At 35.5% G+C, this 13,532-nt stretch overlaps 3 protein-coding genes across 5 annotated transcripts in view; 1 reads left to right on the top strand and 2 right to left on the bottom strand.

The window, feature by feature from the left end:
• The window catches only part of LOC123870780 (probable multidrug resistance-associated protein lethal(2)03659), a 45,857-nt gene extending 43,635 nt beyond the window's left edge, over nt 1-2,222 (bottom strand). The window contains exon 1 of the mRNA XM_045914193.1: nt 2,011-2,222. The gene's annotated coding sequence lies outside the window, so the exon portion shown is untranslated. The remainder of the gene's footprint in view (nt 1-2,010) is intronic.
• A 770-nt stretch (nt 2,223-2,992) lies between these two features.
• Nucleotides 2,993-11,276, bottom strand: LOC123870789. 2 transcript variants are annotated; one of them, XM_045914221.1, is made up of 7 exons: nt 11,117-11,276; nt 9,945-10,043; nt 7,820-9,308; nt 7,449-7,627; nt 6,954-7,124; nt 6,240-6,400; nt 2,993-4,457 (listed from the first exon to the last, which is right to left on the bottom strand). In XM_045914221.1, the coding sequence occupies exons 2-7, from the start codon at nt 10,017-10,019 to the stop codon at nt 4,298-4,300; spliced, it is 2,235 nt and encodes a 744-aa protein (XP_045770177.1). In that variant the 5' UTR covers nt 10,020-10,043; nt 11,117-11,276; the 3' UTR covers nt 2,993-4,297. The 2 variants fall into 2 exon arrangements, with proteins under 2 accessions (XP_045770177.1, XP_045770178.1); XM_045914222.1 differs by having other exon boundaries at nt 9,945-10,034.
• A 1,485-nt stretch (nt 11,277-12,761) lies between these two features.
• Nucleotides 12,762-13,532, top strand: part of LOC123870785 (esterase E4-like) — a 28,672-nt gene continuing 27,901 nt past the window's right edge. Inside the window, exon 1 of one of the 2 annotated variants that reach the window (XM_045914212.1) lies at nt 12,762-12,887. The gene's annotated coding sequence lies outside the window, so the exon portion shown is untranslated. The remainder of the gene's footprint in view (nt 12,888-13,532) is intronic. The other variant, XM_045914213.1, reaches the window with a different exon arrangement.

Genomic DNA, 13,532 nt, shown 5'->3' with positions numbered 1-13,532 from the left:
TGAAAATTGAAACACATTTTTTTTTTAATGATGTAACCATAAATTCGCGGTTTTCAGATTTATTCCTGTATTTGTGCTATAAGACCTACCTACCTGCCAAATTTCATGATTCTAGGACAACGCGAAGTATCCTATAGGTTTCTTGACAGACAGACAGACAGACAACAAAGTGATCCTATAAGGGTTCCCTTTTTCCCTTTTGAGGTACGGAACCCTGAAACCTAAATCCATGAACATAGATGCGTGCATTATCTAGTAGAATGCCTACCTATACAAGCACATTTCCGTGAAACATCAGCATATACGCTATGCTATTTATAAAACTCTATATGGAATACGGATATAATATCTTTGAACCCCACTTGAAGCCAGACATGTGGTTTTTGTTTTTACCTCACATCGGACAAAATTGTGCAATGAATCAACTGTTTTTAACCAGACTTGTTAATAGGAGGGCTATGTGTTGAAAAGTATAAATCCATGCTTCCATAAAAATTTTAGAAATGCTAAACTGGTGTCTGTTTGTCTGTCTGCAAGATTTTCATTAATAAGTAGTATTAGTAGCTAGGTATAGAATGGATTAACTGTTCTTTCAGTATAATATAACTATCTAAAATAATAATTAATAGTTTTAATCCTTGTAATTACTTTAACTTGTTATGTAGGTACTTACCTACCTAGTACCAAGTATGTGGGAAAATATGCAATGATTCAACACTTTTATCTCTTGGAAACAATACAACAATGGAATGCTTTAACAATTTTTTTTTCATTTATTTTTTATCTTCTTAACTTATATTATACAACTCTAGATACAAAGCTCATACAATTATTGTATTTTAAAAAGTGAAGACTTTTTACACTTGTCTCACACATATGCACTTGTGTATTGCTTGCACATCATATGCATACTGCATAGCGACACAAGACTACATGCAGTGTGTACGAACCTACCTACAAGTGTGCTTCAAAAAATAGTGACCTGTTACCAAGGTTTATTACTAAACTTAAGGTTAAATAAGTTTGTCTGTCTGTCTGTTAGCTTTTCATGATCCACTTAGTTGATTTGTTTTAGCGATAGCTTGCATCCTGGATGCTACTTTTCATCCTGGAAAATCAAACAGTTCCCACAGGATTATTAAGAAGCCTAAACCCACCACACTGCTTGAAGTAGCAAGCATCATCTTGTCTTGAAATATATTTTAAAATTGGCATAACTAGATACACTAAATACTAAATGACAAACTTTTGAATGAAGGTTGGAAAAAATGGCATACACTTTTCATAATTTGCGAATAATAAAAAATTAAGTAAAACTTTTTGATAATGTAAGTAAATCTTAATATATAAAATGAAAAGGTGACTGACTGACTCACAAACTACTGGACGGATCAATGCACAGCTCTAACTACTAGACAGATTGCGCTATTTGGCATGCCGACTATGAAATAGCCAACGGCTAAGAAAGGATTTTAGAAAATTCAACCCCTAAAATAGAGGTTTGAAAATTAAGTTGTCCACGCAGACCAAATCGCGAGCATAAGCTAGTTAATAATATAAGAGGCAAATTGTGAACCCTACATGAACTTGAAGGATCCTCTTTATGTATGTCATGAAAGTCATCAATTATTACTAGGTAGTATTATGCTCAGTCATCAAATCATTGTGCAACAATCCAGAATGACTATTTTGATTTCCAGTGGTCTCAAAAAAGTAATAAATAAGCACATTCGACTTGCAGGTTTCCTGTGAACCGGTTAGCAAATAACGGAACGGTAACTTTAATTAACTAAAGTTTATAAAAAAATATGTTTGAATATGGTTTGAGTTGAACTGTTTTTATATTCTGTTCAATAAATAGTTCTGTATTTTCAATAACCTAATAAACCGTAGGCACTGTTCAATTAAAAAATACGATATCTGTTCAAATGTGGTTCAAAGAAATTAAAAAATAAACACGAGACACGAGAGTGAAAGTAAATAGATCTGCGAAAAATATTAAGTACTTACCATAATCAGAATCTGCTGTTTTTATTACACACTGATTGTTCAATATTATAACGAAAAACACTTTTCAGTTTTCAGCAACAAGTTTTAAGTTTAAAACTCGCGGAAAATTTACTTAAATATTTTCATTCACAAGAAAATTCGATTAACGTCATGACAGCAAACAAATGTGTCAATTTTCTGACTGAATGAAAAAAAATTGCCATAGAGATATAGAAAATTGCGAACCATTTGCGAACCTTTCACGACTCACGTGATGCAAATGTCAATTTTGGGGCTGCCATTATAACATTATTTCTACTATTATAGTAGTATTTTCAATGTTTACGACTCTGTTCATTATAATGCATTTCTTTACAATATCATGTTGTGTTGGTTCTAAATATGTTCTGAAGTTTGTTTTGATACCTCATCAAGTAACAGTGCTAGAGCTAGCTTCTGTGTAAATTGTATTGCTAATGAATACTTGGCAAGGATTTACTTATTGTGCGTAAATAACAAAGGATTTGCCATAAGGTTTCTCTGGTGCTGCAAATGTTCATGGGCAGCGGTAATCACTTAACATCAGGTGACCCGCCTCCTCGTTATTTAAAAAAAAAAACTCAACTGTCATACCAAAAGTACGGTTTAACCCATTTACCGTTTGTTTTGACTATGGGTATGCTATACATTTGACATGTCAATTTAACAGTTCGCGTCAAAGAAATTGCGCATTCGTGAATGTGATGTTTGCAATAGTCTAGACGAGTCTACTACCAAATCTTGTAGAAGTGAGTTGCCAATTTTTGGACGTTCATGCTAGGATACAATATACTTAACACGTCATATTCTTAGGTTTTGGAATAAAATAACTTGCAGTAGTTGACTTGCTGCGAGTGTTTCCACAATGTGGCGTGCCAGAACTATAACTTCAATAAGTTTTATTGCTAGAGGTCAATTCACTTTATAGTTTATACTGTAGGCAAAGGTAAATAAAAACAATCTATTAGGTAAAATATTTTTATTAGAATTATAATAAAGAAATTTTACATGCAAGATCTAATTCTATAGCATAAAAACAGTAAAAACATGATTAGAATATATTAGAAGTTTAGTAGAAAACGTATACTTATTATGGTCACCCAAAATGTCAAAGCTCTATGCCAGGTCAATGACATTAAACCATAGAGATGTGCTTCGAATTTTTGAAAATAATTTATAGCTTAGCACACATTTCAAGTTATTTTATGTTAAAAAGCGAAATATTAACAAAAACAAAAAACATACAAGATAGCCTGCTTTTAGATATTTGAAAGCATATAAAAAATAGGCTTCATTTATAGTAATAATAGCAAATTATACAAAAAATTTGCAAACTAATAGGCCAGCTAACAACTATCTTGATGTTGCTTTGAATTCGCATTTACAGACAAAGGATAGATTTAATAATTGCTATTATTAATTTTATAAAACAAAGATAAAATTTAATCTCTATACATAAAACACACATAGAAAGTTTACAAAACAGGATTAGGTTTAGAAAATAGAAGCTTTAGATGTAAGATACCCACTTAAATGAAAAAAAAAATTACGACATACATGTGTGCTTTTAAAATTAAATATCACATTAAAAATAATGCCTATGGCGTCAAAATGCACCGCATTTTAGTCAGAGATTCTATAAATGTACCAGCGCACACCGGCAGAACCGAGTTGCGGGGACTTTCTTAATAACTCTTACTTTGGCATAACAGTAGCAGCGAGCAGTAAGGGAGATCGCCCACCGCGAGTTTTTGTTTATGTTCTGAGGTAAAGATCAATAGAGCGCACTTTGCCTTTGCTCAGGCTTAAGACACTGTTAAAGACGATACAGCGTTATACCGCTGCCAAAAATCTGTCTCGTTACACCTGGGCTTAAACGTGTCCTTCCACGTTAACACTTTGTTACGTGTGAACAGATACTTGGGAATACACGTGGGGACGTTTTTTTTAACGGACGTCAAAAAACCTCTTCTTTAAGCCCCAATTCACACGAGCGTTATAAAAGCGCTGCGTTAAAACCCGGCGTTGGCGGGTATTAACGTTATACCCGTTAAAAGGCGTTGTCGTGTGAACAGATACTTGGGAATGCATTTGTTTGGGAATGCAATTTTTGAACGCTTTTTTAACGAACGTTAAAAAAAGCTCTCGTGCGAATGAGGCCTAAGTGTTGTCACTGTGTGCTGCATGTTTTAAGAGCTGTCACTTATTATGTTCTAGGAATTGTCACTGAGTGTTGTATATTCTAAGGGTTGTCACCGTGGTGAACGTTCTAAGGGCTGTCACTGAGCGCCTTGTTGGGCCGGAACTCTGCCCCAAGCTGCTTGATCTGTTGTATGGAGCTACAGACACGTAACGGCGTGTGCGTGTGACTCAGGCGATGGCTGCGACGCACCGGCGTCACCGTGTACTTTGGAGTGCCACTTGATTGCCTAGAATAGACAATAAAATTTTATTTTCTATTGTTCCAACTAACAATTTTCTATTATTTTATACCACTCATAGTTGTTAAGTTAAAGGTTATATAAGTTATTAAGGCTAAGTTAAAAAACACATATCGAAAATTTTGTCATCTGCATTGAAGGAACTGTGGTCAAAATGGACTAAAGGCATTCCAAGGCCGGGATAGGATAGCCAGAGGATACAGGTTCAATCCCTGCTGACCGGCTTTTATAATACATGTCAATTTTATTACTACAAACTAACCACTTGAAGTTTGTAAATACGAGTATATACCTACTATAAAGGAAATGTGAGGTTGGAAAAAAAAAGCTTACTATATTTAAAATAATTAGTTACAACCAACCAAATAATCCCTTTCTAAGTTTAGGGGCATGAGTTTAATGAAAACTACCTTATGCCTTACTGGTTAGTTTGCTCCGATCTTAGGCTGTAGCGTTAGTGACTACCACAGGGTATATGATGAGAGACATGATGGAGAGAGAGCTTAGGAAGAGGAGCCCCCACAGAAGTTTTAAAACCAAAATTCATGCAAATGAAATTGCTAGTTATATGTACTAACTAAAATAATTCGACACGCTCACTTGTCTAGCAAGTCTGCTAATAACATATCCGAGGCACTGAATTGTTATGACAATTACTTTGAAAGATACTTTGATACATCTGCAAGAAATTTGTACAGATTAGATTCTGCAATGTTTATCATACTTATGTTTATGACAGGGAGTCGCTGGGCGCGGACAGCGCAAGACTGTGGCATGTGGAAGTCCTTACAAAGAGACCTATGTCCAGCGGTGGACGTCTATTGTTTTACAATGATGATGATATGTTTAAGGATAGTGATAGCCATCTTCTTAATTGAAAAGTCTGGGGTTCGATTCTGGGCATACACCTTTAACTTAGGATCAGCTATTAATAGACACAAATTGGCAAAACAAATGATTTGATTTGGTCACCTAATTTAAGGTGGATGTGACCGACCGGTCTGCCCGCGAAATACAAATTTTATTTGGTTTTTCGCAATTTGTAAATTAATACGACAAAGTAGGCTTTTGGCATTCTATTTGCGACAATAACAGTATCATCCCCACCTATTTATATACAAATCTTTACTTGAAAGGGTCCAGATTAAGAAATTAGCTCTAGTATCGTACAGTCGATACTAGAGCTAATTTCTTAATCTGGACCCTCACACTGGACACTCACAAATTAGTTGATTTTTATATAAACACATGGAAATGATACCGCCATTGTCGCAACTAGAATGCCATAAGCCTACTTTGTCGTATTAGTTTACAAATTGTGAAAAACCAAATAAAATTTGAATTTCGCGGGCATACTCGTCGCTTGGCCCTTAAGGATAGCTTAGCTGAAAAGTCTGGGGTTCGATTCTGTGCATACACCTTTAACTTTTCGGGGTTGTGTGTCAACAATTAAGTATCAGCTATTGATAGGCACAAATTGGCAAAACAAATGATATAATTTGGTCATCTACTTAAAAAGGTGCAGGAAAACATCGTAGCAAACCTGCTTGTTATTGACATGAATGGTTCACATAAATTTGTCTTATTAGAACTTGGCTTAGACACTTAGTAGTAGCATGCCATACAAACAAAAATGCATTGAATCGAACAGTTTGTTTCAATTTCGGTGATTGCTAGAAACCTTCAGCTTTGGCCAAAACTTTGGCACATTTTCGCTGAAGATTTGGCTGAAAGTAGTTTTTTCTGAAGGTTCGGTCGGACAGTACTCACAACTTAGCCTGCTGCACCGCAAAGCGGATGATAGTGCTCTTGAAGACATTCTTGACATCCACCAGTTTAGGGTCCACTTGCCTTCGTCCACAGTTGGGACTGATCTTGAGCTGCATGAATTTGTCCAGCAGGCTGTCCAAGTTTGCCTCTACTACAGAATGCTGAAATAGAGAATATAAATTGTTAGACTATGCCCACTTTGTCTATATGGCTTTAGGTATCTTAAAATCCCACGGGAACTCTTTGATTTTCCGGCGTCTTCAGGATGCAAACTATCTCTGTATTGGATAGGTGATGCCCGCAACGTTGTCTATTTGGATTTAGGTTTTTAAAATTCCTTAATTTTCCGCAACCAAAAGTAGCCTATGCCCTTACCCAGGACGCAAGCGATCTATGTCCAAATTTCGTTAAATGGATGGGCAGTGAAAAGCTAACAGACAATCAGACACGCTTTCGCATTTATAATATTATTAATAGTAGTATGTTGATGATATGTTGATTAGTGAGGATAGTGATGATTAGTGGATCACTAATCATATCCTACTATCACTAATTATTTATCATCATCAACATCATAATCTAATATGAAATCAATTTTTTTTTCAAATTTTAGAGTGTGCGCTACTTTACGCAGTGTGTGTGTGTGTGTTTTCATATATGTGTGTTTGCATGAGTGTGTGTGTGAGAGCGTACGAGTGTGTGTGTAAACAGTACCTCTGTGCCCTTAGCGATGGCCTGCTCCAAGCACTGCACGGTCGCGTGCAAGTCTCCCTGTCTCTCCGCGAGCGCCGCTCGACACTCCCAATAGGGCGCAGACTCGGGCGCGGAAGGGAAACGCTCGCGCAGGGCGCGGAGCCAACGCGCGCTCTGTTCCCAGTTGAAACCCTGAAAACCATAAAATATATTTGTTTTATGTAATTATAAAAAAACTGGTAAGTGCAAGTCATGCTTGCACTTATGGGTTCGATTCGAAGTTTAAAAACCATATCAATAGTTACTCAGTTAACCATATCAAGGTAAGTCAAAGCAACTCATCACCATCACCAGAAGTTGGTGTTGAAACAACTCTCATTGAAGTCACTTATATCCATATATAAATTAGAGTTGAAGTATTAATTTATTGAAGTATAAGTATCATTGAAGTTACTGTGTCTAGTATGGGCAGATACAAGTGACTTCAATGAGAAAGAACAATACAATATTTTTTACCTCCCGCAACAACTCCGTCAAATCGTTCAAAGCGCCGAGAAGCAATTCGTCAACATGGTGTACTTCCTCACCAGAAATCGGACTTGAAGTATAACTATCATTCAAGTCACTAGTATCCATGACACAGCTACGCCACTTCTCTGCAGGAAATTGGAGATTTTCTTCCTTTTCCAGATCACCTTAAATCAATAAAATAATGCTACAGGCTTATGGACGTATAGCTGAAGGCCAGAGAATTTTTTTCATGGCGCCTAAATGTACTATATTATGTATAGGACAGATTGACGACAATGAGTGCTGTCCATTGGAATTCAAAAATTATTCTCTTTGGAAATCAAAAAGGGGCTATTGTTCAAAAAACAACCATTTACCATTTCTATTGTTATTTTCCAAAAATGAATCATTGTCACTATCATGTTCCAATGCTATGTTTTCTTTATTTTCTTCAATGTCATCAAACTTTGGTGTCTCCAGTGGTTTTATATTATGAACAGATAGATGATGAAGTCCAAAGCACTGCAAGTGATGATACGAATCTAAGGATTTCCCCCTTTTCTTCAACCAATTCTGCAATCTCGACTGCAATTCTTCCGGTTTTGGAGTGTTAATGTTAAAATGTAGTGGTGTTTGGAATTTTACTCTCTTCCTCTCACTTTTAACTGCTGAAATCACTTTCTCGTCATTCAAATCCTCTTCATCATTTGCCTCTTGTGTGTCCTCCTTGTTAATATTGTCTCCTATTGACGCCCACTTATGAATGCAGTTAGGCAATTCACTCTTACGTACTCTCTTAAAATGAATTGCAGATATTGAACGTCTAACTTCATTTTGGTGTTCGAATACCGTGTGTCGTCTATTAGTTTGGGACTCTTTAGTAACCTTTTTGATGCATTTTGGATCAGTTTTGAGTTTTGTTGCATTATCAATTGGTTGTTTGTGTACAACTTTCGGTTTGTAAAGTCTTTCAAAAACAGATTCTTTAGAATTTGTAGTTGCATTCCTTTTTTCCTTTAGTTCTGGAATCATAGTCTTTCTTCTATCAACTGGTTTCGGTTTGCTATCAACTCTGGACGTAAAGGCAGTACTTTTACGCGAGTTCAAATTAGTGACTTTGTTTCCATTGACATTTTTAGTTCCATTTGATCTAGGTGTTGGTATTGTACTTTTTAAATTACTTTTTTTGACTTGAACGTTTGTTTCATCATTTACAAGCTTGTCATTTTTACCATCGATTTTTTCAAATTTACTGGCTTCCATGTTAACATTAGATTCTTTTGCTTGGTCAGTTACTAACATTTCTGGAATAATTTCTTCAACATTGTCTTTACCTTCATGATTTTTACCATCAACGTTTTCTTTATTCTGAACAATAGTATTTGTCAACAGTTGAAAAATAGTATAATCATTTACAATTGCAGTGTTTATCACACTAATCTTTTTCTCGATTGCATTATTTGATGATTTAATGTTATTAGTAGGAATTTTACTACTCGTCCCTTGTTTTTTTGTTCCATCATTTTCGCCATTTTTACCATCACCACGTTCTTTAAGCGTTTTTACAGTGGTGCCTATTTTCAATTTCTCATTGAATTTGTTAGGTGGTTTGACATTATTAGTTGCTAGACTTTTTCCACCATCTTTATTTGGAAGGGTTTTAGGTGCTGCAATGGATCTTTTTATTAGATTAGTTTTAGTAGCATTGGTGTTTTTAGAGATTGTATTAGTATCAGATTTGGATGTAGTAGGGGCTACCAAAGGGACATCCGATTTAGTTTTAGAAGTGATAGATACAGTTGAAGAAGATGATTTTGGCGGTTGGAAATCATTTTTGCCGTATTTTTTCAGATTAAGTTCTCGTAACTGCAAATAAAAAAATTCTTGATCAAGACTTTTAACATTAAGGCTTGAGCAGACAACACTTGACAGTATCATAAGTTGTGATACAAGGAATTGTATGAAGGTTTGTGGAGCTCGGCAACATGATGTGAATCAGTTCTTTGAACTTCAGTTCAATGAGCATGTCAGTTTTGTCTACCTAGTACCTGATTGTCCTAAGTTTCTTTATCTTTCGCACATTCTAACATTTTCAATGATTGTAAAATAATAACTACATTTAAAAAATGTGGCTCGACCTAGTCACAAACACTAAAATTAAGTTTATATGAAACAAAAATAAAACCATATTGTGTATTTGTATTAGTAAAAGACCTGGAGAGTGACATAGGGTACTTTGCATCCCAGAAAATCAAAGAGTTCCCATGGGATTTAAAAAAAACACGAACATCAGCATCACATCAGCAGAAGGAATCAGCTAGGCTATAAAAATTCCTGAACCGATTTTGAAAAATTTTTCACCCGTAGAAAGCTACATTATTTCTGAGTGACATAGGCTATATTTTATTTTCAAAACAAATTAGAGATCCCTATGAAAATTCTAATAAGTTACCCTTGCGAAGCCGGATGGGTGGCTAGTATAAGATAATATTTTCAGCATACCTTTTCAATGCGTGCTTTTTCTCTTGCAATTCGCTCCTCCCTCAGCTTATTAAGGCGATCTACCATGTGATCCATGGTATTATCAAATATCTGCAAACACTGAAATGTATGTTTTAAATACTTTTAGCTGAGGGGATCCTTTTCCCTATGATTGTGAAGAAACCGTTCACATGGTTCACGTACTCAACGCACTACAGTACAGAGGAAGACCCAACATTACTCTGAAGATATTGTAAAATATGTTAGGAAGCTGTGGTAGCCTACCCAGTAGTTAAAATTTTAGTCTCCTATTCTGGGAGTCTGTGGTTCAGTGACCAGCTGATGGAACAAGAAGCATGGGAGGCGAGATGATATATGTGATAGGTATTAGGTAGATAAAATAAATACAATTTGTTAAAATTCAATACTACAAGAAAATACATCATAATAATATTATTAAATATAATTAACATACAAGTACTTAATCTACAACTACCCATTACTGCCTCCACTTAGCGACACACTTGCCCAATCGATCTCAACACACACACACACACCATTAACTGCTATGTGAGTTTAAGCAAAAAATTATAAACTGTTTTTACAGCAAAGAAAAACATGGTGAAGAAACCTGTATGTTTGAAAATTCTCCATAATGTTCTCAAAGGTGTGGTGAAGTCTGCCAATCTGCATTTGGCCAGCATGGTGGACTATGGCTTCAGTTCTCAGTAGAGGATCGGTGATGGATTGAGATGATGGGTGTTAGTAGGTATTTATAACTCTTTGAATCATTGCATTTATCATCTAATGGAAATCAAATAAGTAGATAGATAAAATAAAGTTGCCTAAGGTAAAGGTAAGTATGTCTGTGCACTTATTTACTTATAGCTTCTAAACTTCTTAGTAGATTCCAATACAGTTTTCACCATATTTAGATTTTGGAACATTTCGTGGAGGATTACCAAGGAACAAGGCGAGTAAACATATTTTATAAATTACAAATAAGATTTTGTATGGATGTATTTCCACAATGCATAAAAACTTCCTTGATTTTTCTTATTAGTAAAGTTGTAAGTACTAAGTTGTTTATTCAAACAATATTTTAACGGTTTACAATGCATCGGCTTTCAATCGCTCAATTCTACCATACGCCGCTGCCATATTTAGAAGTGAAATTATAAAAGGATACTTACAATTAACAATCCTCACTGTAAAATCGTAACACATTTAATATTTTGCTCGTTTTACAAACAAATAACTGAAAGATGCTTCACAACTTCTTCGCGATTTACGCCGTGGCAGTTTGAAAAATATCTTTTGAATTTTGATTGAGAGTTGTCAGTTGAGACCTGAGTCAAGTGACGGTTGTTACTCTATGGTTTTATTTTATGAATAATGAATAATAAAGTTGGTAAAACTGAATAAATGTTGCCATGTAGTATGTTACGGAGTCCCGTAACCGGAAATGAAAGAAACTTAGCGTCGAAGATGTTGTTTTCCGACTATAGAAGGATAGAAATCAAAATCGAAAACAAACATATGCAGACTTGAGTGATCAATGAATGACAATATGTACATAATATGACGTCAAATAGCATATGCGAATTATCAGGCTGCAGGCAGTGAAGTCATTTTAGGAGCAAGTTTTCAACAAAACTTCAATGTTTTAATCAATTTACTTTACTACTATTTATAAAATAACACTTAGTGTGGAAAAGTTACACGTATGGTAACACAAAAGCACTCAAGTGGAAACAGGAAGTAATGCCAATATACAATGACAATGCTCTAAATGTCTAAAACACTGACCTCTAGCTAGTACAAGTATGCAGTACGCTGGACCTGCGATTGCCAATCTGTTTTTGAAGCAACTTGATTATGATGGTACTTGGCGCTGATAACGGCAGCTCGTCATATAAACGTAATCGGTCGGTCGATTCTAGAAAACCTGCATCAATCATTATTACAATCGCAATTGTTTTGATTGGCTGAATTCATGTATACAAGGATGATATAAAAGCTTAATTTGCTATAATCCGCCAAACCAACGAAATCTGTATGGTACGCAGCACCACACAAATTCCACAGATTTCGGTGGTTTGGCGGATTATAATAAATTAAGCTTTTATATCATCCTTGTATATCATGGACTTCCGCAAAATAACGCCTGCTTCTCTTATACATTTGAATTCATGTATTCTTGTTGCAACATTGCATAATGCATTATAGCCAATAGTGAGCGAGCGTCAACCAATCACAGATGATTGCAATCGTGACACTGTAGCTGACATTCTACCGCAAACGTTGTTAAACATTTGACAAACAATCTCAATTTTAATTTCCAGTACGCTCAGTGGGGCATGGACAGGACCGTAGGTGGAACTCATACCATAGATATGTACTCATACTAATCGGCACATAAAACAACTGTCATTTTGTAAATCTAGCGTAGGTAGAGCTTGTCTATTTTGAAATGACGCGCCCCACTACATAATTTTGCTCATTTAGACGTGTAAATTGCGGTGTGATTGTCTACCTACTTGTCCATTAGATAATTGTGTCCTAAATGGTCCTAAGGTTGCGAACTCGGGATTACCTGCTGACTGTGTCTTAAACCTTTATCATCTTTTCATTCTAAGAGGAGAGTGGACACCTGTGCTCAGTAGTGGGCCAGTGATAGGTTGATCACGGTGTGAATGATGGTTTTAATTGTTATTTCGATAATACAAAAGAATTTTAATAATAATGGTAGAATCAGTGTTAATTAACAGGCAGCACTTGCAGCAGTGCATCCAATATAACGATTTGAATTTCGAGAATTTCGAAGATTGATTACGTCATTACGTCACGTTGGCTGCATTGCGAGTGCTAATGCCCGCTGTGTCACGAGTGCGCTGTGAAATTGTATTTTCTAAGCTCGGTGAAATAAATTACGGGTAAATAATTGTGCCATTAATCCACCAGGTGAGTGTCGTATTGTATTACATATTTAAAATTAATTTTAACGTTTCGAAGGGCGTTGCGTGTGCCGTTTTAAGTGTTTTTTTGTAAAAAAAAGTCGCTTCGGTGGAGCCGGCCTCGAGGATTCGCAATATTTTTGCAAACAGGTTTGCTATTGGTTTGGTTTTTTTAACTTTTTAATAAAATTCACCATGCACCGCATTCTGTTCTATTTAGTCGCATACTCCTACTTTACTCATACACGACGTCCTTAATTTTAGACTTACGTGAATAGTCATTAAACATGAATTCCAACGTGATTCCAACTTATTCCCATAACTACCTATTTTTCATTTCGTGTGGTTCGTGTGTAAATTGAACCGTGATTAAAATTGAAATAATTTTATAAATGCGACGTGTTATTAACTAGGTATTGTAACTTAATTCACAATTAAATTATGAGGGTGGTCTTATAATTTTTTCATAATAGTCAATCATTACAAAATTCAATGAGTTAATTTTTACGGCACCGCCTTTAACTCCAGATGCAGCATTTTTAACAGATGAATGTGTCTTATTTGTGTAAGTTGTGTTTCCTCATACACCAAAAAGGAATCTGATACAGGGTAGAGGCTAGCACTATTATATTATATTCTGTAATAGACGTCA

Source organism: Maniola jurtina, chromosome 13 (genome assembly GCF_905333055.1).
Source record: "Maniola jurtina chromosome 13, ilManJurt1.1, whole genome shotgun sequence".
Taxonomy (NCBI): domain Eukaryota; kingdom Metazoa; phylum Arthropoda; class Insecta; order Lepidoptera; family Nymphalidae; genus Maniola; species Maniola jurtina.
Note: the sequence above shows the minus strand (reverse complement) of the source record. Positions and strands in the feature narration are given on the sequence as shown.